Source organism: Podarcis cretensis (assembly GCF_951804945.1).
Source record: "Podarcis cretensis genome assembly, chromosome: 6".
NCBI classification, from domain to species: Eukaryota; Metazoa; Chordata; class Lepidosauria; order Squamata; family Lacertidae; genus Podarcis; species Podarcis cretensis.
The window spans coordinates 4,337,807-4,365,529 of record NC_137175.1 but is presented as its reverse complement, the minus strand read 5'-3'; the positions used below and the strand labels follow the sequence as shown (position 1 = coordinate 4,365,529).

The window sequence follows — 27,723 nt, the reverse complement described above, 5'->3', positions numbered from 1 at the left end:
AAGATCACCAGGTTGATGGACTATAGGGAATTGGCAGATATGAGTGGCAGAATCCGGGACCAGGGAGAAGAGTCGGTGGAAGAAGATTGGAAAAAGTTTAAAGACTATTTATAAAAATATTGTAAAATTAATGAGTGTTAGAAAAATGTTGGAAAGGAGCTACATGGCTTTAGTAGAAATGTTACAAGGAACTAAGTACAAATAGATTATTAGAGTACTAAAGGGAAAATAAAGTTAAAATATGTTAAGTCAATTATTTATTAAAGGGAAAAATAAGGTTAGAATATGCTAAGATAAATTGCAGGACAGAAAACAGAGGAAGATGGAAAGGAATTGCTGAAACAGTTAATTAAAGTGGAAGACAAAAAGGGAGGTGTGAGGAGGTCGTTGAAACAAGTAAATGAAAGTTAAGATATTGAACTTATTAGATGTGTTTTAAATTGTGTTTGTTTGGTTTTGTTAATTTAATGTTTGGGGGTTGGTGTTGTGTGGTGTTTTTGTTTTTGCATTGTATTGTTTTGTTTTGTTTAATTCTTTGTCTTTCTTTTACAGTCTTTAAAATGTTAATAAATATTTAAAAAAAAATAGAATAGTTTCTGTTATGATCACTCCATGGGTTGGTTCAGGGTGCCATCCTGTGTTTGAACAGCAGCAATTTAGCATCCTTAAACTGAGGGGATCGACTTGTTTTTCCCCAAGCTATTCAGGATATATGTGGGACTCGGGTGGCGCTGTGGTCTAAACCACTGAGCCTAGGGCTTGCTGTTTGGAAGGTCAGCGGTTCGAATCCCTGCGACGGGGTGAGCTCCTGTTGCTCGGTCCCTGCTCCTGCCAACCTAGCAGTTCAAAAGCACGTCAAAGTGCAAGTAGATAAATAGGTACCGCTCCAGTGGGAAGGTAAACGGTATTTCTGTGTGCTGCTCTGGTTCGCCAGAAGTGGCTTAGTCCTGCTGGCCACATGACCCGGAAGCTGTACGCCAGCTCCCTCAGCCAGTAAAGCGAGATGAGTGCCGCAACCCCAGAGTCGGCCACAACTGGACCTAACGGTCAGGGGTCCCTTTACCTTTACCTTATTCTGGATATAGCTGAAGGGCCTATGGGGTGGGTGGAATTTTTCCCTCTCATAATTCTGGAATCTGGGATAATCTAATGCATCATTGGATTACAGAGTTAGAAGGGACCTTGGAGGTTATTTAGTTCATCCCCCTGCCCCATTCAGGATCTGCAATGCAGGGTGAAACTATAGCTGTTCAGTCTCTGCTTAAATACCTGAGGTGGAGGAGAGACCACGCCTCCCAAGGCAGTCTGTTCCCTGTCAAATAGATTTTGCAGTCAGAAAAAGCCCAAGTTTCCATCCATTGGTTCCCAGCAGTTTCCATCCATTGGTTTTGGTTCTGTCCTCTGTAGCAAAGTTTATCCCATCTTCTGCATGCCAGCCCTTCATATATATATGTGAAGATCACTATCTCCTCCGCCCCCATGAACTCTTTGTCAGGCTAAATGTACTTAGCTCTTTCAACTGATCCTCATACGACTTGGTTTCAAGACCTCTGATTGATGAGACATTTAGGGCCCCTCCAGACAACCTATTTAACTGAGCATTCATCCTGTTTTGCTTATACAAGAGTTACCCTACATGGTAAGATTATATCTAGCCTTTATTGAGCATTCATTCTGATCTGTTTATGGGCCAGTTATGTGACAATTAGCAATCATTCTGATTCGCTTGCAGGATGTTTACACATCTTCCCTTTAGTCATTCATTCATCCCTCCCGCAAGTACATTACCACATCACATTTCAAACTATAGAAATCATTTTCTAATGGATTTTTTGTACTAGGGGAAGCAGGGGGACCAGACTCTGAGGTGTGTGTTGTTGTTTTTAAGTCTAAAAACGAAGCAAAAACCTTGACCTCCTGGGTTCTCTAGAAGAAAAGGGGGCAGGGAGTGGGAGAGTCTGAGGCTCACATGTGAACAAGGCCTGCGTAAAGCTCTGAAAGTCTGGTTTTGCTTGGCTGGGACAATCTTTGGTGCAGTGTCTACTATTTTGTTTGTTTAAAAGGTAAAGGTACCACTGCCCGTACGGGCCAGTCGTGTCTGACTCTAGGGTTGTGCGCCCATCTCACTTAAGAGGCCAGGGGCCAGCGCTGTCCGCAGACACTTCCGGGTCACGTGGCCAGCGTGACAAAGCTGCAACTGGCAAGCCAGCACCAGCACAGCACACGGAAACGCCGTTTACCTTCCCGCTATAAAGCGGTACCTATTTATCTACTTGCACTTAGGGGTGCTTTTGAACTGCTTGGTGGGCAGGAGCTGGGACCAAAGGATGAGAGCTCACCCCGCTGCGGGGATTCGAACCGCCGACCATACAATCGGCAAGCCCTAGGCACTGAGGTTTTACCCACAGTGCCACCCGCGTCCCATATTTTGTTTGTTTACTATGCATTTAATATTATTTATTTATTTATACCCATCCCATCTGACTGGGTTGCCCCAGCCACTCTGGGCGGCTTCCAACAGAATATTAAAAATAGAATCAAACATTAAAAACTTCCCTAAACAGGACTGCCTTCAGATGTCTTCTAAAAGTTGTGTTTTTCTTCTGATGGGAGGTTGTTCCACAGGGCAGGCGCCACCACTGAGAAGGCCCTCTGCCTGCTTCCCTGTAACCTCACTTCTCACAGTGAGGGAACCACCAGAAAACCCTCGGTGCTGGACCTCAGAGTCTGGGCTGGAGCTCCTTCGGTTGTACTGGTCCAAGGCTGTTTAAGGCTTTAAAGGTCAGCACCAACACTTGGAATTGTGCTCAGAAATGTACTGGGAGCCAATGTAGATCTTTCAGGACCGGTGTGATATGGTCTCAGCAGCTGCTCCCAGTCACCAGTCTAGCTCTCGCATTCTGGATTAATTGTAGTTTCCAAGTCACCTTCAAAGGTAGCCCCATGTAGAGCACATTGCAGTAGTCCAAGCGGGAGATAACCAGAGCATGTATCATCACCCTGGCGAGACAGTGTGCAGGCAGGTAGAGTCTCAGCTAGCATACTAGATGGAGCTGGTAGACAGCTGCCCTGGACGCAGAATTAACCTGTGCCTCCATGGACAGCTGTGAGTCCAAAATGACTCCCAAGCTGCTCACCTGGTCCTTCATATTTACCCCATTCAGAACCAGGGAGTCCCCACACCTGCCCGCCCCCTGTCCCCTAGAAACAGTATTTCTGTCTTGTCGGAATTCAACTTCAGTCCATTAGCTGCCATCCATCCATCCTCCAACTGTCCTCACACAGGATATTCACCACCTTCACTGGTTCTGATGTAAAAGAGAGGTAGTGCTGTGTATCATTCACATACTGGTGAACACCCAGCCCAACCCCTCTGATGATTTCTCCCAGCGGCTTCCTATCGATGTTAAAAAGCATTGGGGAGAGGATGGAGCCCTGAGGCACCCCACAAGTGAGAGCCCAGGGGTGTGAACATTCATCCCCCACCACCACTTTCTGGATACCTCTTAAGATATTATCAAATTTTGCTTGATCGTTCCTGAGATTAAGGAGCATCTGTGTTTGGATATTGTTGGCTGCCATTTTGAATCAAGGTCATCCACATCATTTTATCTGTATGCTGCCTTTCCATAGTTGAAACCGTGCCGAAAGGGGAATGAATCTTCCAAAACTGTACTTTAATCACTGATTTCAAAACTGCACTGATTTTTGTTTTGTTTTATTTCTTGGCATTCCTTAGCAGTGCTAGGCATGAAGCTGCTATCATGTTTATAAAGGACAAATTCACTTTTTCTTATCTTCTTTCTTGTGAAAATTGTGGCAGCAGTACAGTGCTACCTCGGGTTAAGAACTTAATTCATTCTGGAGGTCCGTTCTTAACCTGAAACTGTTCTTAACCAGAGGCACCACTTTAGCTAATGGGGCCTCCCACTGCCACCACATGATTTCTGTTCTCACCCTGAAGCAAAGTTCTTAACCCGAGGTATTATTTCTGGGTTAGCAGAGTCTGTAACCTGAAGCGTCTGTAACCTGAAGCATCTGTAACCCGAGGTACCACTGTACAAGCAAAACGTCCTGCCTTTATGTCTTCTTTCAGAGTCATTAATCCATCAGGTTTTACACTGTCTTCATTCATATATAATCCATCAGTTTGCTTTTCCTGGAACTGCCTTAATATTATCCTGCCGCTTGAACCTTAAAGAACAATGTTGAAGAAGAGGTTCTGCTTGTATTCCACACCAGCCCATTCCACCAGTAAAAGTGACGACGTTTCCAGGGCCTTGGACTTTTGATGATTGAGCCTGGAACCTGCAACGTGCAGCCCTTCCCTGGTTATCTGCTTATTCCTGTCTTAATGGGGGTTCAGGCAAGAAGGGTCCTGCACCCATAAACACGCTAAGCTGCTCCTCTTTGTTGTTGTCATCCATTACTGTTCTGGTGAGGGAAGAACCCGGCTCAGATACAGCCGCCACCCCCAGGCATGGAAGCTGGGAATTGCTACTCATTGCTGAACTCCCTGCAGGTTCCTTCTGCCAGGGAGAGCTCCACTGCTCCCTGGCTGACGCCTCATCAAGCCAGACAGGCCTGCAAAGGGAGCATCTGCTCCCAAATTAACGGTGCAGCAGCAGATCCTCTGGATCCACGTGATTCTGGATGCATCCGCAAAGATTCTCCCACGCTGCCCTTGGCTGCAATGTCGGTGTGCCCTAGCCTACACTTCCCTGCTCGTTCATCCTCCTCTGTTTCAAACCATCCTTGTTCCCCAAATACTGACTTGATTTAGAAACAAAGATTCTGCTATTAATAAATGTGTCTTCAGCTACAGCTGTGTTTCCCATATGGAAGGAATATCAACTTTTAAACGACCTTATTATGTATTTTACTATTTGGATTCACTAGTCAGAATATCTGAACGGATTTTTTTAACCTATTATGTACTGAGTTGAATACGATTCAGAATGCAGCAGTCTGATTGGTCCTAGAACAATAGGACCTAGAATGCAGCAGTCTGATTGGTCCACAGGAGCCACCCAATCCAGCTCCAGGTGGAAGTGAATCCACAACCTGATTGGCCTACAAGAGAATCCTGGAATTAGCCAATCACGTGGGGCCCTTTGTGTAAGTAATGTATATAAAGCAGACATTCCGGGGGAACTTCCATTCCTCCTCACCACTAAGCTGAATAAAGAGCATGCAATCCAATCTGACCTCCGAGTATATTTCAAACCTTTTCTGTGAAATGTGATCCTAAGTGTTTTGATGCAGATGGGAGAAGAAATAAGATGTTTGGTAGGGTGATCATATGTCCTACTTTACAGAGGGCACACGTCTTTTGAAAGGGCTGTCGTCTTCTTCTTCTTCCTCCTCCTCCTCCTCCTTTCTTTCATTCTTTCATTCTTTCATTCTTTCATTTTATATACCGCCCTTTATCAGAAGATTCCAGGATGATGGCAACATCCAATTGGAAGATAAATAACTATAAGATTGGGGAGAGGGGAGCTTGAAGTTGCCCACCCACAGTTATCAGCACCTGGAGAGGAGACTGAGCAGGCATACAGGTCACCTTGTCAGTCTACCTAGAGATATTTAAACAGATGCATTTCTGTTTAAACAATAGTAATTGTTTTAAAACGTGCGTCTAGACATACTCGTTAGGAAATGCCAATCTTTTCCCTCTTTTGCCTTCTTTTTGGCCGTGAGTGGCCAACATTCAGATCATATAACTGCTTGATCTCTGCACCTCTGATTATTCTACCCCCCCCCCAAAAAAAAATATACACCTCTCAGATTTTGAACCTGGCAGTGTTTTTTTTGTGTGCAATCGTCTCAGTGTGCCTTAGCCAAACAAAGCAACCCAGTCGTCTCCAACTGGAGACTCTGCGTGTTACTATAAGTCTTAGCCCAAAGTCTGTAAGGGCACTTTTCATTCTGTGCCTGCATCTCCCCTCTCTATAGCCCCACTGCTGCAGAGTGCAGTCATAATCCTGCATATGAGAATGTGCGAGAGAGAAAGGAGAGCTAAGAAACAGCTGAGAGACAGGTGGGAAGGCATTGCAGTTATACTGTTATGTACTGAAGTTCTCACCCTGGGCCAGCAGGGGGATACTGTAGATAGTTATGCAAATAAGGGATCGAAAGTGACATTCAGTGATTGGATAGTTTTAGAAAATTGCTACAGTTACGTTGTACTGGAGCTCTATATAAACAGGCTGGCTGAACTCTTCAGTTCAGTTCTGTCCTGGCCTGTGAATAAACAAGAGCTGTTTGAAGAATCGCTGTGTCGTCTGATATATTCACCCACAACTTAACATATACATTCTGCCATGGTGTCTGAATTCTTTTTTAAAAAAAATAGTTTTTATTAAGTTTCTTACAAATATAACCCATACTATGACAAAAAAGAAAAAACAAAGTCAAAAATATAAACCAAAAAGAAAATAGGGAAAAGGGGAAGAAAGGAAGAAAGGAAGAAAAGAAGAAAGGAAGGAAGGAAGGAAGGAAGGAAGGGAAGGAAGGAAGGAAGAAAGGAAGAATACGTGTTAACAAACACCTAGACAATACAAATTAATTGGTTATATAAACTTCTAGCATCATAAATATGTTTTGGACTTCCTCTGAGCCCTCCCATCTCAATTTCCTTATATTGAAATGTAGCAGTTTTCTAATATCATTATTAAAACACAGTATTCAAATTAAAATAAAATTTCTTAACTTTTCTTAAGGTTCTAAATCTCAATTATTTAACTAACTCTTAATTTCATCCTAGGCCTATTTAGTACTTTCAATAAATTTCTAATTTTTAATGTTGCATTATTTATTCAAATAGTCTTTAAATTTCTTCCTCTCTTCTTGATATTCCTCTTCTTTCTGGTCGCAGATTCTTCCAGTAAGGTCAGCCAACTCCATATAGTCCATCATTTTCATCTGCCATTCTTCCACAGTTGGTAGTTCTTGTGTTTTCCATTTCTTGGCTATAAGAATTCGAGCAGCAGTTGTGGCATACAAAAATAACTTTACATCTTTCTTGGGTAATTCAGAACCTATTATTCCAAGGAGAAAGGCCTCTGGTTTCTTAATAAATGTATATTTCATCTTTTTAAAAAATTCATTATAAATCTTTTCCGAGAAGTCTCTCACATGGTGTCTGAATTCTTAAGCTGAGTCTTTGGATTAGGAAAGGACAACGTTAGAAACAATATGAAGTTACTATCTTGACAAATCAGGGACGAAGCCATAGATGCCTGCCGTATGTGATGTTGCCAGCACCAGACCCCAAAGAGCTTCTATACCTTTAAGGGTTGCATGGAATGGAGAATTCTGCCAGGTGTAGCTTTGGAGCAGTGTCGCAGCTGTGTTCTGCACAATTAACTTTTGCTGCAGAGAAATCTTCAATGGATGCCCTTTGGTCAGAATTCCCTGTTAGCTCCCATCCACAATTTCCCCCTCTTTCTCATTTAATGCAATCTCCTGAGAATTAAAGCCTGTGTGTTTAGATTTCCCCATGGTCCATTGTGAGCTGTCTTCTGCTTCAAGGCATGGATTACGGTCTCATTCTGAAATATATTCGTTTTCAAAAATGCCGGTGAGTGAGTTGGCCACTTCACAGTATCTATGTAGAAAATCCCTCTTGTGTAAAGCGGGACTTAGTCTGGAACTGAAACTCAGGCTAGTCAGACAAGTTCACCAAAGGCTGGACCATTCTACTTCAAATGTATGTATTAAGAGAACCTGGCAAGCAATTTCCCCAAAGGCTCCCAGGCAGAATGCAAGGGACTGAACTTTGGACCTTCAGCATGTGACCCCTCTGTCTTTAGCCGCCTACCCTGCTTCTGAAGACAAGGACGGATCTGCATCCATGTGCATGCACACAGCTATCTCTCCTTGTTAAGTTGTGGGTGAACATATCAGACGACACAGCGATTCTTCAGACAGCTCTTGTTTATTCACAGGCCAGAACAGAACTGAAGGGTTCAGCCAGCCTGCTTATATAGAGCTCAACTACAAAGCAACAGTAACAACTTTCTGTAACTGTCCAATCACTGAACGTAACTTTCAAGTCCTTATTTGCATATGCGGACCTGAGTGAAAACTATCTACAGTATCCCCCTGCTGGCCCAGGGTGAGAACTTCAGTACATAACACTCCTTGTAGTCATCATTGGGAATACGGTAAAATTCCAATACCCCCAGTATCCCCAGGCCTGGAAGCTGTACATTGCCAGACATTGCATAACTTCCTGCAAATTCTCATCATGACTGAAATGGAGGCTGAACTCTGATTCCCAAGGTGTCTCCTGCATTCTGTCTACCAAACCATGCTACGCTCTCTTTCTGTTCCACCTCTCTCAACTCCCATTTGTTTTAATATTGCAAAGTACACCATGAATTGATATACGACACAGATATATGATATTTTGTAGGGGTGCGCACCAGCTGCATAATTCTGTTCAGACTCAGACTAGCCACTTTGTTGCTGTTGTTTAGTCATGTCCGCCTCTTTGTGACCCCCTGGACCAGAGCACTCCAGGCACTTCTGTCTTCCACTGCCTCCCACGGTTTGGTCAAACTCATGCTGGTAGCTTCAAGAACACTGCCCAACCTCTGTCGTCCTCTGTCGTCCCCTTCTCCTTGTGCCCTCCATCTTTCCCAACATCAGGGTCTTTTCCAAGGAGTCTTTTCTTCTCATGAGGGGGCCAAAGTTTTGGAGCCTCAGCTTCAGGATCTGTCCTTCCAGTGAGCTGTAGCACCCCATTTGTAGAACACCCTCCCTAGAGAAGTCTGCCAGGGACCTTCACTGACATTTTTTCGGTGTCAAGAAACAGCTTACCTCTTATTACAGGCTTTTGATGGACTATGATGATGTTGTCTGCTGTTAATGTGCTGCCAGAACTTTCTACCGCTTCTCATGATGGTGGGGAAAAGCAGGGGTTTTTTGTGTATTTTTTAGTATTACATGCATTTTCATTTGAAAGATTTTATGTAAATGTGTTTATATTATACTGTACACTTTTAATACGTTGTCAGGCACTTGAAGACCTCTTGGGTAACGATTGACTAACAAGTTGAACTGCTGAGTTCAGTGGTACTTGGTCCCAAGCAAGTGTGAATAAGGCTGCAGTGTCAGGAATTAAAATAAAGATCTTGCTTCCATTAATGTACCGTAAATGTCATTTAAGCACACTTTCTAGGGCTGCTGACCACGGCACTCTTCGCCTGCTTCTTTTGCTTGGGATGAATTGGTTGTTTAGCATGCAGATAAGTCCAAGAATCCCTGCGACGGGGTGAGCTCCCATTGCTCGGTCCCTGCTCCTGCCAACCTAGCAGTTCGAAAGCATGTCAGAGTGCAAGTAGATAAATAGGTACCGCTCCGGTGGGAAGGTAAACGGCGTTTCCGTGCACTGCTCTAGTTTGCCAGAATCGGCTTCATCATGCTGGCCACATGACCCGGAAGCTGTACGCTGGCTCCCTCGTCAAATAAAGTGAGATGAACGCCGCAACCCCAGAGTCGGCCACAACTGGACCTAATGGCCAGGGGTCCCTTTACCTAAGTCCAAGATGAGAGCAGAGATTGGCATAGTGGGTGCTGATGTCACAAACCAGGGGGAACTATTGCTACTGCCCAGTGCATCTTCTAAGGCAGGAAAAGTCTTCATAGAGGGTGGTGAACACAGCACATGATATCATGGGCTGTCCCCTGAGCCTGCTAGATGACATCGCAAGGGATCGTTGCCTTAGGAGAGCGAGAAAAATTCTCAGGGACGAGTCACACCCTGGCCAGCACCTCTTTAATCTTCTACCGTGGGGCAGGAGATCTAGAAGTATAATCAGTTGTAAAGGTAAAGGTAAAGGTACCCCTGCCCGTACGGGCCAGTCTTGACAGACTCTGGGGTTGTGCGCCCATCTCACTTAAGAGGCCAGGGGCCAGCGCTGTCCGGAGACACTTCCGGGTCACGTGGCCAGCGTGACATCGCTGCTCTGGCGAGCCAGAGCCGCACACGGAAACGCCGTTTACCTTCCCGCTGGTAAGCGGTCCCTATTTATCTACTTGCACCCGGAGGTGCTTTCGAACTGCTAGGTTGGCAGGCGCTGGGACCAAGCAGCGGGAGCGCACCCCGCCGCAGGGATTCGAACCGCCGACCTTTCGATCGGCAAGTCCTAGGCGCTGAGGCTTTAACCCACAGCGCCACCTGCGTCCCTTATAATCAGTTGTACCAACAGGCTAAAAACAGTTTCTATCCGTGGGCTGTGAGGCTGCTGAACGGAAAATAATATAGTGCAACTGACTTTCGGGGTTAGTGTGTTGTGCGACAAGCATACAGAGTGCAGTGAGATTGAGTGTTTGTGGAGGGGGTGAGGCTCAGTTAATTTCATTGTATACAGGTTGAACATTGACCATAAAGGAGGTATTATTATTATTATTATTATTATTATGGGAGGAGAGAGCATTTGGGCCTCTCTTTTCCCAGGTGAAGAAAGCAGTCTCTGCAATCCTTCAACTCAGACCTTTTAGCTTCCTCTCTCTTTCAGACAGTACCTGCATTGGCAAAGTTATTGATTAGGGGAAGGCAGGCATATAGAAGTGTGTGATTTTGTAGAATATCGTATGCTTGATAGAATCAGATTCGACACCAAGCTGTTCAGATCAGTTATTTGATTTCATCTCTCTTGGTGCTTTGATCCAGGGAAGCCCTGCCTTAAATCTGTATCCATACTGCTGTCTTGTTTCCTAGATCTAGTGTCTTCAAAGTCCTCCAAGGCTTTAGTAGTTTTTGAAACATAATAAAATTACATATCTAGCTAGACTTGCCTAAACAACCATTTTTAGAAGGCACCGAAAATAATACAGCAAGGGTGCTTGCCCAATCTTCATGGACAGGGAGTTCCAAACATGCAAATGTGGAATGAATGTTATTTGGCATGTGTAAAAGTGTCAGCCCTGCAAATTAAAGGGGTAGAGTAGGCACATATTGCATAAAGCAATCCTTCAGCTGAACTGGTTCCCTCCTCCTCCTCCTGCTGCTGCTGATTATGATGAAGATGACTTTATCTTCTTCTTTGGCAATCACTCATAGCTGAGTGTCATCCATAACCACGGTTTTAACAATGAGTCCGTAAGTCACTGTGGAGGCCAATTCTGGACCCACACATCCTTCCACAGTGGGGACATTGGTTTCTGGGCAGGAGTTGATCATGGTGAGGGTTTGCCAAGCGTGCCTTCCTCTTAGCACGTTTCTCCCTTGCGTCCTGAGTTCAAGCATCTTCAAAGCCCAGGACATCTTTGGTAAAGGCTGTTCTCCAACTGGAGCGCTCACAGGCCAGTGTTTCCCAGTTATCAGTGTTTATACTACATTTTTTTTAGATTTGCCTTGAGACAGTCTTTAAACCTCTTTTGTTGACCACCAGCATTACGCTTTCCATTTTTAAGTTTGGAATAGAGTAGTTGCTTTGGAAGACGATCATCAGGCATCCGTACAACATGACCAGTCCAACAAAGTTGATGTTGAAGAATCATTTCTTCAACACTGGTGATCTTTGCTTCTTCCAGTACACTGATATTAGTTCACCTATCTTCCCAAGTGATGTGTAAAATTTTTTGGAGGCACCGTTGATGGAATCTTTCATGGAGTTGGAGATGGCGTTTATAAGTGGTCCATGTTTCACAAGCATATAGTAAGGTTGGTAGTACAGTAGCTTTGTAAACAAGCATTTTGGTTTCCCTGCAAATGTTGCAGTCCTCTAACACTCTGCACTTCAGTCGGGAGAAAGCTGCACTCGCAGAGCTCAGGCGATGCTGGATTTTGGCATCAATGTTGGCCCTTGTGCACCAAAGTCCTTTCCACAAAGGACTTTATATACTAACAGTAACACACTGACATTACCAGTCCCTATATCCAGAAACATCCTTTCTCTAGCTCCACCACCTTTCACTGTCCATAAGTCTTCTGCCCCCTTTCCTCTCTTGCTGCCTCCGTCCTTTCCTTGGAACTGTCTCGCACAGTCCACCTTCATGCTCAGATATGTAGTTTTTATTATGTTGCATTTATGTTTTTATTTGCAAGCTAGTACAAAAATGCTTTGAGGCATGGTTGAAATACGTTTCCTGCTGTTTTCAGCTTTCATCTGAGCTGGAAACAGCTGGCCATTTTCTGGGGGATTGAACATACTTTTTTGTCCCTTTATAACACACAATTTCCATTGGGGTAGCCACGTTAATACATTGCAGAGAAAATAAAGAGCCCTGTGGCTGATTATGTTATTGTGACCTGAGCTTCCGTGGGCTATCTCCATACAGCTGAAGAAGTTGGTTGTATTCCATGAAAGCTTCTGCCACAATAAAAATTGTTAGTTTTTAGGGTGCCACAAGTCTCTTTGTTATAAAATCAACTTAAAAGGAACACTCATCCCATAGTGATAGCTGGTGTTTTCTTCCTGTAGCACCATGGTTACAAAAAGATATCTTTTTCAGAGCATCCACAAAAACATCTGATAAGACTTCAATGTGAAACTGATTAATTGAACTATCAGGTTTCTGCTCAATTGGCTGTTTTAGTCCAGCTCTGTGTCATTTTGCACGGGAATTTCACTGCTGAGAAAGCATTTAGTACAATGAAACTGGTGTCTGGAGGGTGGGGGGGGGGGAAATGGTGGGGGACTGCAAGGGGGAAAGGGCATGCGTGTGACAAGTTAATCCCCCAACCCCTCCTGCTACTTCATTGCCAGTCACCCACTCCTGACTTTATTCAGCTAACACATCCCATCAACATAAGGATTTTTGCTTGCACAGTGGGGTTTCCTCCCATCTCTCCCCCGCCCCCCATGTTCCAGAGGATTCATTGAACTCTTAGAACAGATGTAGGGGATGCACGGGAGGGAGGGAGGGAGGAGAGGGGGGTAGTTTCATGGTGCAAAAAGAAATCCTTGCACTGATGAAATGAGTCATTTACTTTGGACACAACCTTTTGGACACACAAAGTAGAAGCAGCAGCAGCTTTCAGACTGAAATGCTTCTGCTGAAAATTGACATTCAGCTGCTAATATGTGTCACATCACCTGCTGTGGACCATAACACATAATATTTGTCAGGCACTGGATGTAGGAGCAGGCATGCATTCTGTAAAGGGAACCCTGACCATTAAGTCCAGTCGTGACTGACTCTGGGGTTGCGACGCTCATCTCGCTTTACTGGCCGAAGGAGCTGGCGTACAGCTTCCGGGTCATGTGGCCAGCATGACTAAGCCGCTTCTGGCAAACCAGAGCAGCGCACGGAAACGCCGTTTACCTTCCCGCCGGAGCGGTACCTTTTTATCTACTTGCACTTTGACATGCTTTCGAACTGCTAGGTTGGCAGGAGCAGGGACCGAGCAACGGGAGCTCACCCCGTCGCAGGGATTCGAACCGCCGACCTTCTGATCAGCAAGTCCTAGGCTCTGTGGTTTAGACCACAGCGCCACCTATGTCCCATATGCATTCTGTAACTTGTGCTTAATGCAGACATGCCTCTTTAGACACCTGGGGTTAATCTTGATGGCCCCATGCCAGTTCCGCTGTCACTTGGCTTTAAACTGTTTCTTAAATAATAGAATTCCTTGCTACCCTTCCCCCATTCCTTATCTTCACTGTCCTATAAATAGATAAACACTTCATTGCCCTAAGGTTGCAGTCTGAGCATACCGCAATGTTGGGTGATTCTTAAATGTGATGGGTTGTGAATAAATGCTTCCTGGCTGCTCATAGCCCAGCCAGCACTTGCTGTGGCAGATAATTATTCATTGTTGAACCCAAAGCTGAACATCAGCTGAGAAGCATGCCGGCTGGAGTTTGGGTTTTTGTCCTGTCCACGGCAGCATCCAATGATCTCCTAAGCCCTGCCCTTGTTGCCATGACAACTCTTTGCATGGGTTGAAACAATCAGGGTTGCCTCATCACAGTTCTGCGTAGTGATAGGAAGCTGGGGGGGGGGCGTGCTTTGGGGGGCAGGGAAGGAGATCAAGGATGTGGCTGTGCACCAAATCTGCAGCTCGGGTGGTTGTGCTGAGCAAACGACTTATGGAAAGATGCTTGTATTTGCTCTTTGAATTTTTGCTAAGAAGCTTCTCATGTTTGGAAAATGTTATGTCTGAACCAGCTCAGTGACATTCCAAGAATCCCCTGTACTTTTGAAGTGAGAGATGAACCCAGGGCTTCTGAAAATACATACTGAATTATTTGATTGTAATCTAAGGAATGTTTGGGCTTCCTAACTTTCCAGAAATCTGAAATTAAAAGGATTCAGCAGAATCTCTGAATTGCATCCTCTATGCATTGGGAAGATCTTAAAGTACCCAGATTTGAAACCAGTGTCATTCCCATGTAGTCATCTGTAATCGTGCATTCATGCCACTAGCATAGCAGCATATCCACAGGGTTGCCATCAAAGTGTGGAATTGCATATTAGTGCGAAATCTTACCATTTTTTAATTTCTATTTTTGGCACGTTTCTGGTCCTTAAGTCTGGAATGCAGATTTGAAAATGCGCTCACGGTGCCTTGTGATATCACAGAAGTTGTGCTGAGGAGCAGAGGAAGTCTGAACAGGGAATCCACTGGCCAGCAGCTGCCTCTTAAATGCCCTTCTGCATAATAGAGAAGGAAAATGAGTTATGCAAAATACATAAAGTGTGTGTTGATTTCTAGGCACAGGATTGCAATAATGTTTTTCAGTGGCTTTTCTAGATTGGCGGTTGTGGTAATAAATAACAGTCAGCCAACACTGTCACCTTCTGTGCCTTCAGTTCTGCAAATCCTGAAATTACTTTTTCCCTCCTTGCTTGCAGCTGCAGTGTTGATGGCTTTGCACTGCTGAGTCACTGCTCTGCCAGAGATCTCTTATAATTCCCCTGCCTTTCATAGCAGTCGAAATGCTTGGAGTGTTATTAGCAGTTTCTTCCCTCCACCCCTTTTCCTCACTCCCACATTTGTCCATTTTTATTTCCCTAGGCAGAATTAGTGATGTGTTTGCGTCTGGTTGATCAAAATGCTGGAACAGAGAAGGGCTTTTGAACTTCTTAAATTCTTATTATCAGGCTGGTGGTAGAGGAAAGCCTGTATGTTGCAGACCTCTAGCCTCAGGGTCTGGAGGCCAGAAACAGATTCTCACATTCATACATACCCACAACTGTGTCCCAAATCACTGCCAACTTAACCTTCTCCCACAGGATTTAATGGGAGCTGTTGAGAACTGAGCCCAGTTTTGCATGGGCTCAGTTTCCTGACCTGGATTCACTTCCTTTGCCATCTTAGAGCAGGGATAGTCAATTGGTTCTCTCCAGCCATTGCTGAACTACAACTTCCATCACCCATGACCACTGGCTATGCCATCTGGGGCGCATGGGAATGGAGGTTCAGCGACATCTGGATAGCATCGTACTGGCTACACACGGGAGCCAGTCAGGCGCAGAGAAAAAATGGCAAGGACAGAGAAGGAAAGGACACAGCTCTCTCTTTGGGGAACCGGGTTTCCGTGTGCTGCGCTGGTGCCGGCTCGCCAGAGCAGCTTTGTCACGCTGGCCACGTAACCCAGAAGTGTCTGAGGACAGCGCTGGCTCCCAGCCTCTTAAGTGAGATGAGCGCACAACCCTAGAGTCGGACACGACTGGCCCGTACGGGCAGGGGTACGTTTACCTTTACTTTAAGCAAAGAATAAACCACAGAGCCTAGGACTTGCCGATCGGAAGGTCAGCGGTTCAATTCCCCGCAACGGGGTGAGCTCCCGTTGCTCAGTCCCAGCTCCTGACAACCTAGCAATTCGAAAGCCCATCAAAGCCAGTGTGGTGTAGTGGTTAAGAGCAGTAGACTCGTAATCTGGGGAATCAGGTTCGCGTCTCCGCTCCTCCCCATGCAGCTGCTGGGTGACCTTGGGCTAGTCACACCTCTCTGAAGTCTCTCAGCCCCACTCACCTCACTGAGTGTTTGTTGTTGGGGAGGATGGGAAAGGAGAATTTTAGCTGCTTTGAGACTCCTTCAGGTAGTGATAAAGCGGGATATCAAATCCAAACTACTACTACTACTACTACTACTACTCCTCCTCCTCCTCCTCCTCCTCCTCCTCCTCTTCTTCTTCTTCTTCTTCTTCTTCTTCTTCTTCTTCTTCTCTCTTATGCCTTAACCTGAGCCAGACCATTTGTCCGCCTGGTTCATGGGTAGGCAAACTAAGGCCCGGGGGCCGGATCTGGCCTAATCGCCTTCTAAATCCGGCTCGTGGACGGTCCGGGAATCAGCGTGTTTTTACATGAGTAGAATGTGTCCTTTGATTTAAAATGCATCTCTGGGTTATTTGTGGGGCCTGCCTGTTGTTTTTACATGAGTAGAATATGTGCTTTCATTTAAAATGTGTCCCTGGGTTATTTGTGGGGCATCGGAATTCGTTCATTCCCCCCCCAAAAAAAAAATAGTCCGGCCCCCCACAAGGTCTGAGGGAGAGTGGACCGGCCCCCTGCTGAAAAAGTTTGCTGTCCCCTGGCCTAGTTAGTAGCTCATTACTCTAGCAGGAACTCTCCATGGTCCTAGGAAGAGATCTTTCCCAGTCATAAGAACATAACAGTTGTGAGTCAAGGACCCGCCACCCGCTTAGGGATAAATAAGACACAAGGACACATGTATTTTAGGTTAATGGGCTAAAGAAGGCCACAACTTTGTTGTTTACAGCATGTGACTGGTATTGGCTTAGGCACTGGGTCAAACAATCTATATATGACTCCACCCCGCTCAGCGGGGAATCATCCTAACAACCAGGGGGAGGAGCTTGTTGATGCAAATACAACTGGAGGCCACCCCATGACATCACTGGGGGTCGTGCCATGGCCCTAGCAGGGCATCGGACAGGATCCACGACCGCTGGATTCCTTTAACCGAATACCCAACAAGGGGAGGGATAGGCGATGGCCACAACCTTTCGCTCCAACACACGACACATATTCCAGTGCATAACCGCCAATACCCGAAAAGTTGTGACGATTTGTTACGAGGTAGGCGAGAAACCAACAGGCTGTTGCTAATTTGCCAAATGGATAAAAATTCCTACCAGGCCCCCTGGGCAACCAGGGCTACCAACCGAGGACTCCAGGCAGCAGCATGAGGGCACGGTGCTGCCACGGCCACTTGAATGAGGCTAAACCCTGCCCCCAAGCCAGCCCTATTGGCTGGCTGACAGGCGCAGCAGCCAGGAAACTGACACAGGGGGCCGAATACGCCCCCCCCCCCCGCCAATGCTCCCGCTCACAACTCCTCCCCTCTGGTAGGAGGAGAGGCTTTTGCTTCATCAGACCAATGGTGCATGTACTTCAGCATGCTTAAAGGTAAAGGGCCCCCTGACCATTAGGTCCAGTCGCAGATAACTGGGGTTGCGGCGCTCATCTCGCTTTATTGGCCGAGGGAGTACAGCTTCTGGATCATGTGGCCAGCATGACTAAGCCGCTTCTGGTGAACCAGAGCAGCACACGGAAACGCCGTTTACCTTTCCGCCGGAGCGGTACCTATTTATCTACTTGCACTTTGACATGCTTTCGAACTGCTAGGTTGGCAGGAGTAGGGACCGAGCAATGGGAGCTCACCCCGTCACGGGGATTCGAACCTCCGACCTTCTGATCGTCAAGTCCTAGGCTGTGTGGTTTAACCCACAGCGCCACCCGTGTCCCTTTCAGCATCCTTATGATGGTTTTAACTGGAGATGCCAAGGGGTGAACAGGGACTTTCTACAAACAAGATATGTAGCCTATCACTCATGTACAGCTGCTCTTCAAAAGGGTAACACATTTTAACAAATATGTTGCTTCCTAGAATTTCCATCAAGGTGCTCTTTCAAAGCTCTGGATTTCAAATGATCTTCCCACCAAGTTGTGCACAATATGAAATGCACAGCTCTAGGTCTATGTGATGTTATCTGCTGGGGCTCCCCATTTGTGGAATGCTCTCCCCCCAGTAGGCCCACCTTCATTACATATCTTTAGGCACTAGGCAAAAAACATTCCTCCACTCCCAGGCCTTTGGCTAATTAAACAATTTATGGCCTTTGTGGGTGGGGTGTTGTTTGTTAATATAATATGTATTTTTTGCTCTATAACACGCACCAGACCATAACACGCACGTAGTTTTTAGAGAAGGAAAACAAGAAGAAGAAAAAAATTTAAACGAAATAGTGGATATATGATTTTTGTGGTTCATGCTGTGGCCACAGACATGTGATCTGACAGTGAGTTTGGAGTAGCCCAATGCAAAAATCCTGAGGATCCATGTGGATCCATGCTTTGTAACCACGGAGGAGGGAAGGAAGGAAGGGGAACCATGGATCCTCTGCTCACGACTGCAACAGATCCCGCCCCCCCGCCACCTGCAGGCATTCGCTCCATAACACGCACAGACATTTCCCCTTACTTTCTAGGAGGAAAAAAGTGAGTGTTATGGTGCAAAAAATACGGTATGTATTTTTTGTGTTCTCATATTGTAAATTGATCTGTGATCCTCAAATGAAGGGTGGTATGGAGACTGAATAAGTAGAATAAATGAATATTCTGCAGTGTGTCTGCTCTTAAGAGACACCCATGAATTCAGCATTTGAACATACCGGTTTGCTTTGCAGAAGGAAGTATGTGGGTGTTTTTACGTTGGAGCTGCCCTGCCCCTCTCCCTCTGCGTGGTTCCTTCGTCATTGCTTTAACCTCGACATGACAATTTTGTGTTCCACGTTTTTTGTGGCTTCTTTCCCCAGTCCTCCCACATCATTTGTCACCATGGAGAACCGAACTCTTCCAGAAGCCTTTATTCTTTTCTTGCTACTTTTTAAAAGGAGCAATTAGTAGGTTGGAAGGACTACTTTTTGTTGGCGGGGGAGTTCTGCCTCCCCCACTCCTCTAGAACTCTTGTCTGAGCAGTGAATTCAGGGTGACGCCCCACATATATATGTTCATCGCTTCAGAATGGCCAAATGGGTTCAGCTGTGTATCTTGGATAGCATTGCACCAAAGTTGGCTGTGGGTGATATGCAAAGTCTTTCTGCAGTAATCATATTGTTATGAGTTTAGGGGAGAGGAAATAGGATGTATGCGATACCATTCTAACCCATGAGTCCAGCAATTAAAATATAAGCCAAGCTAGCTTCTTGTGTTGAGGTGACCACCTGGGTGATGGGCCACTAAGAGACAAAAGGAAAGGGGGCTCTATGTGAGACAACAGATGGATCTCTCTCAACTCAGAGATACTGCAGTTAGAAGGACAAAGCCTGAGTTTGGAGTTGAAAGTGGCAGCGGTTTGTCCCTGCTCCTGCCAACCTAGCAGTTTGAAAGCGCGTCAAAGTGCAAGTAGATCAATAGGTACCGCTCTGGCAGGAAGGTAAACGGCGTTTCCGTGCACTGCTCTGGTTCGCTAGAAGCGGCTTAGTCATGCTGGCCACATGACCCGGAAGTTGTACGCCGGCTCCCTCGTCCAATAAAGCGAGATGAGCGCCGCAACCCCAGAGTCGGCCACGACTGGACCTAATGGTCAGGGGTCCCTTTACCTTTACCATTAAAGCAGCCAGCTGCAGAGAGAGTCAGAGCAACATTTGAGAGCGGTGTTTGATTTCTGTTTGAATCAAAGGCTGTGGCTATGGGAGAAACATGCCCCAACTGGGGTGCTAATGCTGTGAACCCCTCTATCATAGGCTCAAGTTGTGTATAGGTGTGAATAAACCATATATCATGAAAACACCACACTCTGCTGTGCCTTATTCCCAAAGGAAACACGAGCCCTAAGTGTGCCTGGAACCTCTAGAATCTTGCACTGTTCAGAGATTGGGGTGATATGAAACAATATTCAGTGGCTCACTTCATTCTGTTGTTTTCCAGTCCCAGCTAATGGTGCTGGTATTGTATAAATAATATAATTTATTATTTATACCCCACCCATCTGGCTGGGTTTCCCCAGCCACACTGGGCGGCTTCCAACAAAGTATAAAAATACAGTGGTCTGTTAGAAGTTAAAAGCTTCCCTAAACAGGGCTGCTTTCAGATGTCTTCTAAAAGTCTGGTAGTTGTTCTTCTCTTTGACATTTGGTGGGAGGGTGTTCCACAGGGCGGGTGCCACTACCGAGAAGGCCCTCCGCCTGGTTCCCTACAACTTGGCTTCTCGCAGTGAGGGAACCGCCAGAAGGCCCTCGCCGCTGGACCTCAGTGTCCGGGCAGAATGATGGGGGTGGAGACGCTCCTTCAGGTATACTGGGCCAAGGCCATTTAGGGCTTTAAAGGTCAGCACCAACACTTTGAATTGTGCTCGGAAACGTATTGACCTTGGGTCTGGAATACATGAAGGCGAGACATCTCCCCTATACTTCTCTTATCCCTAATATTTTTCCTTGATAACTGATAGAGGCTACCTAAACAAGGGATGCGAGTAGCACTGTGGTTTAAACCACTGAGCCTCCTGGGCTTGCCAATCGGAAGGCTGGTGTTTCGAATCCCCATGATGAGGTGAGCTCTCGTTGCTCTGTCCCAGCTCCTGCCAACCTAGCAGTTCGAAAGCACGCCAGTGCAAGTAGATAAATAGGTACCACTGCGGCGAGAAGGTAAACAATGTTTCCGTGCACTCTGGTTTCTGTCACAGTGTTCTGTTGTGTCAGAATCGGCTTAGTCCTGCTGGCCACATGACCGGGAAAGCTGTCTGTGGACAAACGCCAGCTCCCTCGGCCTGCAAGCGATATGAGCGCCGCGACCCCATAGTGATCTTTGACTGGACTTAACCATCCAGGGATCCTTTTCCTTTACCTTTATCTTTACCTTACTTCAAAAAGAAGAGTTAATATAGCACAGTGGCCAAGAGTTTGAGGCTATTTGTGTCATGGATGGTTTAACTGAGATTCCTGCATTGCAGGGGTTACTCTAGATGACCCTGAAATTCCCTTTCAACTCTACAGTTATATGATTTTATGTAAACCCTACCCCTGTGCACTCTCACTGCTCTCCCACTGGTGTGCACATGAACATTAGCCGCAATCTGTATCTATCTTGCCATTTCCTATGAAATATTTGGTGCATTTCCCCCCAAACCACCTTTGATCCAAATTTTGACAATAGAACAACCTCCCTGCATTTTAAGATGATAATGTGTTTTCAGCCTGAGGAAGATTGTGATTGAAGTGGCACTTTTGCTATGAACTCACTAGACGGAAATACTGACTTACATAACAGGGCGGTTATTGACATTTCTTTAGTGTCTTGCTAAGTGCTCAAGGCCTTAACAGTGCTGGCACCCTCACGGTGGAACTCCCTTTCAAAAGAAACTGCCCTCCTGGGTTTTAGGAAGTGCTGTGTATCAGAACTCTTTTAAGAATGGTATGGGCTGTTGAGGTGATGGGTGTGCCTTGAAGGTCGGCGGTTCGAATCCCCGCGACGGGGTGAGCTCCCGTTGCTCGGTCCCTGCTCCTGCCAACCTAGCAGTTCGAAAGCACGTCAAAGTGCAAGTAGATAAATAGGTACCGCTCCGGTGGGAAGGTAAACGGTGTTTCTGTGTGTTGCTCTGGTTTGCCAGAAGTGGCTTAGTCATGCTGACCACATGACCCAGAAGCTGTACGCCGGCTCCCTCGGCCAGTAAAGCGAGATGAGCGCCGTAACCCCAGAGTCGGCCACAACTGGACCTAATGGTCAGGGGTCCCTTTACCTTTACCTTTTTAAAATAAATAAATAAATAAATCCTTAAATAGCAGACCAGGGGTATAATCAGGGCTGAGCCTGTAGTGAAGAGGGAGGATCTGTAGTTTGGCTCTGTATATAAGAATTTGTTCATGCAAACAACTTTCTTGGTGTTACAGTGATAAACAAGTATGTGTGAAATTATGCTTAGCTGCAGGCCTCGCAGGTACCCTAAACCAGTGTATAAGCCTTTAAATGTGCTTTGTAAAGCTGCCTTCTGGCTGTGTCCTCAGTCAACTCCAAAAGTGGTGTTGGTTCAGTGTATTTTTATTTATTTATTTAAGTATTTATAGACTATGCTTCCATAAAAATACAGTGTGGCAGTATGCAGCATATAAAGTTGCAATAAGGTCAATAAAAAACATCAGTAAAACCTTAATAAAAGCATCAGTAAAAACAAAAAGAGATCCTAGTTTGTAAAATCAGACTCACGTGGCAAAGGCCTGTCTGAAATAACAATAGGTTTTAGGGCACAGCTTCTGTCCATTCCCAAGAGCCACCAGAGAGGCTAAAGTGCAAAAACGTTCTTGTAGCCTAGTCCTATAAATGTTTGCTTAGATGAAGGGTCCATCAAGTTCAGTGGAGCTTTCTCCTGAGTAACTGCACCTAGCACAAAAGCTTTGGGGTTGCTTGTGGAATCAGCCTGTTTTATGTCTATACTGTTTCACAAGCACAGCCCCTGCTGTTTTCTGCATCCCAGCCCCTCTAAGCTTTTGTCTAGCCAAAATGCCCCCCTAAATTCCTTTCCTTTGCCACTCTCTGGTGCAGCCAGGGTGATGGGTTTTTCCTGGCTCAGTGCTGCAGTCAGCAGGCTTTGCTGCGTCTCTTCACTCGCAGCATGCAATCAAGCCGGGTGATGACTAATCGTGGCGCATTAGCAAAAACCCCTGCAGCTTTGCATCTTGGGGAGGAAGACTTCATCGATTGGGGAGCTTTTATCCAGAAAGGCAGCCTGCGCTGCACACAGCTGGAGACTCCTGCCCCCCAGCATCTCCCCACTTCCCTCCCTTTCGGGAGTGAAGGGATAAAACACAGATTTCAAAGTTTAGCGGAACCTACTGTCTTAACTCCCCCTTTGTGAAACTCAGGACAGCTTCTTCTGAAGGTTTGTGGTGTCTTTGTGTAAAATCAAAACTGGTTGTTTACAGGATGGAAGAGTTCTTGGGACCTAAATGATTAAGGCCTAAAATACCTTAAAAGACAACAATATGTTAAGACAAACACCATCCTGTGTGTTAAGATCAGCAAAGATGTCCAAGTGGTAGTGGGGTGTAAGAGGACATTCTTTGCAGCAGCCCCCCAAGTGTGGGGTTCTCTTCCTGTAGAGGTGCATCTGATGTCCTCATTGTAGGGCTATCCCTGTATGCTGACAATCTAACCCTTTACCCATCCTTTGATGGCTGAGTTAGATATTTTAGAGATTACCTTTATTCTCTGTTTCTAAATTGCATTTCAGGTGTTGTGTTATGCGTTACCTTTATCTGATCGTCAGTTGTAGCATCTCGGAGCTGTTCTAACCTGCCCTGGGATCTTATGGTGAAGAGTGGATAGCATATCCTACAAATAAATAAACAAACACAGTTCAGGGACACATTCCAGCCAGGCTAAGGTGCTCAATGAAAGCCTGGAGCAGGGCCAGTGACCTGTGGAAGAGACAGGACCTCAGGAAAGTCCCAGAGCCAGATAGAGCTCTGGAGGGCCGCATTTGACTCTTGAGAAGTCGTGGACCATTAGAAGAGCAGCCTGGATCAGGCCAGTGGACCATCTAGTCCAGCATCCTTTAAAAACAACAACAACAATTTATTATTTATAGCCTGCTTCCAACAAAAGATTAAAATACAGTAGTCCATCAAACATTAAAAGCTTCCCTAAACAGGGCTGCCTTCAGATGTCTTCTAAAAGTCTGGTAGTTGTTGTTCTCTTTGACATCTGATGGGAGGGCATTCCACAGGGAGGGTGCCACCACCGATAAGGCCCTCTGCCTGGTTCCCTGTAACTTGCCTTCTCGCAGGGAGGGAACCACCAGAAGGCCCTCGGCGCTGGACCTCAGTGTCTGGGCTGAATGATAGAGGTGGAGACGCTCCTTCAGGTATACTGGACCGAGGCCGTTTAGGGCTTTAAAGGTCAGCACCAACTCTTTGAATTGTGCTCGGAAACGTACTGGGAGCCAATGTAGATCTCTCAGGACCGGTGTTATGTGGTCTCGGCAGCAGCTCCCAGTCACTAGTCTAGCTGCTGCATTCTGGATTAATTGCAGTTTCCGGGTCACCTTCAAAGGTAGCCCCACGTAGAGCGCATTACAGTAGTCCAAGCGAGAGATAACCAGTGGCCAACCAGATGTCTATGAGAAGCCTGCAAGCAGCACCCAAGCACAAAAGCCCTCTCCCCACTTCTGATTCCCAGCACCTGGTGTTCAGAAGCATACTGCCTCTAACTGTGTAGGAAAGAGCACTGCCACTGATAGACTTAAAGGTAAAGGTAAAGGGACCCCTGACCATTAGGTCCAGTCGTGGCCGACTCTGGGGTTGCGGCACTCATCTCGCTTTATTGGCCGAGGGGGCTGGCATACAGCTTCTGGGTCATGTGGCCAGCATGACTAAGCCGCTTCTGGCGAACCAGAGCAGCGCACGGAAACGCCGTTTACCTTCCTGCCGGAGCGGGACCTATTTATCTACTTGCACTCTGACATGCTTTTGAACTGCTAGGTTGGCAGGAGCAGGGACTGAGCAACGGGAGCTCACCTCGTCGCCGGGATTTGAACCGCCAACCTTCTGATCGGCAAGCCCTAGGCTCTGTGGTTTAACCCACAGCGCCACCCGCATCCCTACTTAGCCTCCCTGAATTTGCCCAGTCCTCTTTTAAAGCTATCTAAGTAGATGGTCATTACTGCGTCCTGCAGGAGCCAGTTCCACAGGTTAAACCTGCAGCACTGCATGTAGAAGTACTTTCTCCTGTGCCAATTGTAGAAACTTGGCACAAAGCTGCAGAGGCATCCTGGGGCAATTTGCCTGCCATTTGCTCTGCTCCCTTTCTCCCCTTCTCCTTGCTCATTCTCATCCCTGAGCGCAATTCAGAATTATTATCTGATCGTTCATTGATTCGTTAATGGCTGTGGCAATTGTTCCCTGTCTCTCTGAATAGGGCTGGGAGGAGATTTCGGTGTATCCATTTTGCATGTGGAGTTTGTCATTCTCCAAAAGATGACCAGCTGCTATAACCCAAAGTCTAGTTCAGGCCCAAAAACAGGACCAGGCTGGAGAGAGGGAGATGAGTTTTATGGGGCTGTGGGGATGAAGGCCAGCCAGCTGGGACAAAAGAAAGCATTTTTAAAAAAATCTGTTCCTTTTTAAGATGCATAAACCGTGCTTTCGTCCACATATGGATTCCAGGGTGGCCTACATAAAAATAGAAATATCCCTACATAGAAATATTTCACATCCCTGAACAGGAAGATGAAATCCATCAGCCCTAAATAAAAGGGGGGAGTCATGTTCTGATCCTGCCATACATACCCCATTGTTAGAAGGACCTTGTTATCCATTGTGTTCACACCACACCTTGTCCTTTCCACCTTTATGGACTCACCCAGGGAACAAGTTAGGAGCCCATCTTTGAAGGAGGCAGTGCCTGGAGGAAGAACTGTGAGGGAAGAGACTCCATCTGGCAAGGCCTCCTTCCTCCTGCCTTGCTCCATCCTCTAGTCCCTGCTTCTCAATTTGTATTTTATTATTTCATGTACTGTGGCTTGCCGATGTTTTACTGATTATAGTTTAGAAATTATTTATCGTAACTGTTAAGGGTGAATTTCTGCAACTTTTATATGCTGGTATTATTTTATACTACTCTAATGTTACTTTTGTTGAATGTTACTTTTTGATGTAGGTTGCTTGTTTTAAAGTTTTGCATTATTATCACGTTTTTGTATTGCATTACATTGTTATAAGATGTACATTTTTTGTTTCTTCAGCTTGTAAACCGCCTTGAGTATTGTAAGATAGAAAGATGGTATACAAATTTTTTAAAAAAATGTTGATGCAATATTAAAACCAAATAATGAATTATTGAATATTAAACCAGAGGCTATACAAGCACCTGAAACAAGTCTCTGCAAATAAAAGCATCTTACCAAGCAGGAAAAGCTTTATGGTTTGAAATCTAGGCATCCCCAAATGTCCCTTGCTACAACCCATGTTTGTTCTAACCCCAAAATCCTTTCCCTCCCCCTTTTTATATCTCTTGCTCTTTCCCCAGCTGGAGTGACAGCCAACGTCACCGCCAAGACCTGCGGTTCCATGGCTATGTCCCTGCCAGGGAGCAGAAGACCCTCAACGGGATCCCGGAGGTGAATATCACGAACCCTTCCCCTCTCCATTGCAGAATGGGACTTCCGGCAGCATCCCTGCTGGTTCACAGCAAAGGAACTGTTATCGCCCCCACCCCAGCCTTGCCCATGCTGCTTTCCTAGAGCGAAGAGAGAGCCTGGGTGCTCCCCAGCAATATGGAAGGAGCCCCTTCTCCTTCCATGTGCTTCGCAAATGTACAGGATTATGAATGCTGCACAGTGCCTTGTGGGGACTGCAGAGCTGCTAGGAAGGAGGGACAAGTTGTTTCCTTGTGGCTGCCGTAATCCAAAGTTGCATGCCTGTTGATCACACCTTGGCACAACATTTGCATGCCTCCTCACCTGTTGTGCATGTGTGAACCGCTCCATCACAATAACTGAAGCTGGAATCAGCACTTCAGTTCTGGGTAGCCAAAGGCAGTCTTTGGGGCAGCTGCTTCCTCAGGAGCTGGGGGGGGGGTGGTCTGTTGGCGCTGGTGGTTTTCCCTTTGCTGAGTTTCTTCCTGTCCCTTAGTGTGTTTTCATACATCGGAGGTCCCTGCCATTCCCATTTGCGAAGGCACCTCCTGAGAACAGGGCTGCCGGGCTCTTCAATAGGCTCTGCTCCTGTGCCTTTAAGGCAAGCCTGCGAAGCTTGCGATGAGCCAAGCCAAGCACAACTCTCCTGTCACGCTCAGTGACCTGTCAGGTCCTGCCACAAGAGCAACGCTTGTTGTTGTTTGAAAATGCCAGCCCTGTCCGGGGAGAGCAGAGCAATGCTGAGCTGTTGTCAGGCGCCTGAGTTCCCTGGGTTCTTTCTCAGGAACGAAAGCATGTGTGTTAATATGGATGGGAGCGAGGAGAGGGTGTGCCGACCATTTTCACCTGCTGAAAAGGACTAGGAATTGCCATGGATCTAAAGTACAAGGAGACAGATTTGGGCGAAACGTGTTAGTAAGCTGCTTGTGGTGCTGTGGAATGTCAAAACAGAGACATGTCAAGCACTTAGTACCTAGCGCACTCAGATAGGAGTGTCCTTTCTTTTCTTTTCTTTAAAAAAAAATATTTTATTAAATTTTCATAGTACACAATATACATACAAGATCCCTTCACCAAAAAAATAATACACAAAAAAGCCAGAACAAATACACCAAAAAACCATATAGAAAAAAGGAAATAAAAAAGAAAAAAGAAAAAGAAAAAAACCAACCATTCAATACAATTTTTTTATATATAACTAACTGGACTTCCTCACATCTCCTTTACCCTGCATTATTTATATTAAAAATATCAGCAAATTATTACCTTGTTTCATACCTTATTTTGTACTTTCCAAATATTATACTTCTAAATTTAAGATAATTTTTATCATTTACTCATACCTTAAATTTAAACATATTGTTGCCTTAAATTTCGACCTTTTCTTACTTATAACTTAATTTTCTATTTTACAAAATCTATTTGCTGGAACTGAGATTTTCCAAATTGTGCAGATACTTAACATTCATACAACTTATATTGTTTTTGTAAATAGTCCTTAAATTTCTTCCAGTCCTCTTCCGTTGTTTCTTCTCCCAAGTCTCGGATTCTGCCAGTCATTTCAGCCAATTCCATATAATCCATCAATTGCGTCTGCCACTCTTCCAGTGTGGGCAAGTCTTGTGTCTTCCAATACTTTGCAATAAGTATTCTTGCTGCTGTTGTCGCAT

General features: G+C 45.7%; 1 protein-coding gene across 3 annotated transcripts in view; it reads left to right on the top strand.

Moving 5' to 3' along the window:
• Nucleotides 1-27,723, top strand: part of SNPH (syntaphilin) — a 49,023-nt gene that overhangs the window by 6,999 nt on the left and 14,301 nt on the right. For all 3 annotated transcript variants that reach the window (XM_079979409.1, XM_079979410.1, XM_079979411.1), the window contains exon 3: nt 25,945-26,035. In XM_079979409.1, coding sequence (XP_079835535.1) covers nt 25,986-26,035 — 50 coding nt within the window. In that variant the 5' untranslated portion in view covers nt 25,945-25,985. The remainder of the gene's footprint in view (nt 1-25,944; nt 26,036-27,723) is intronic.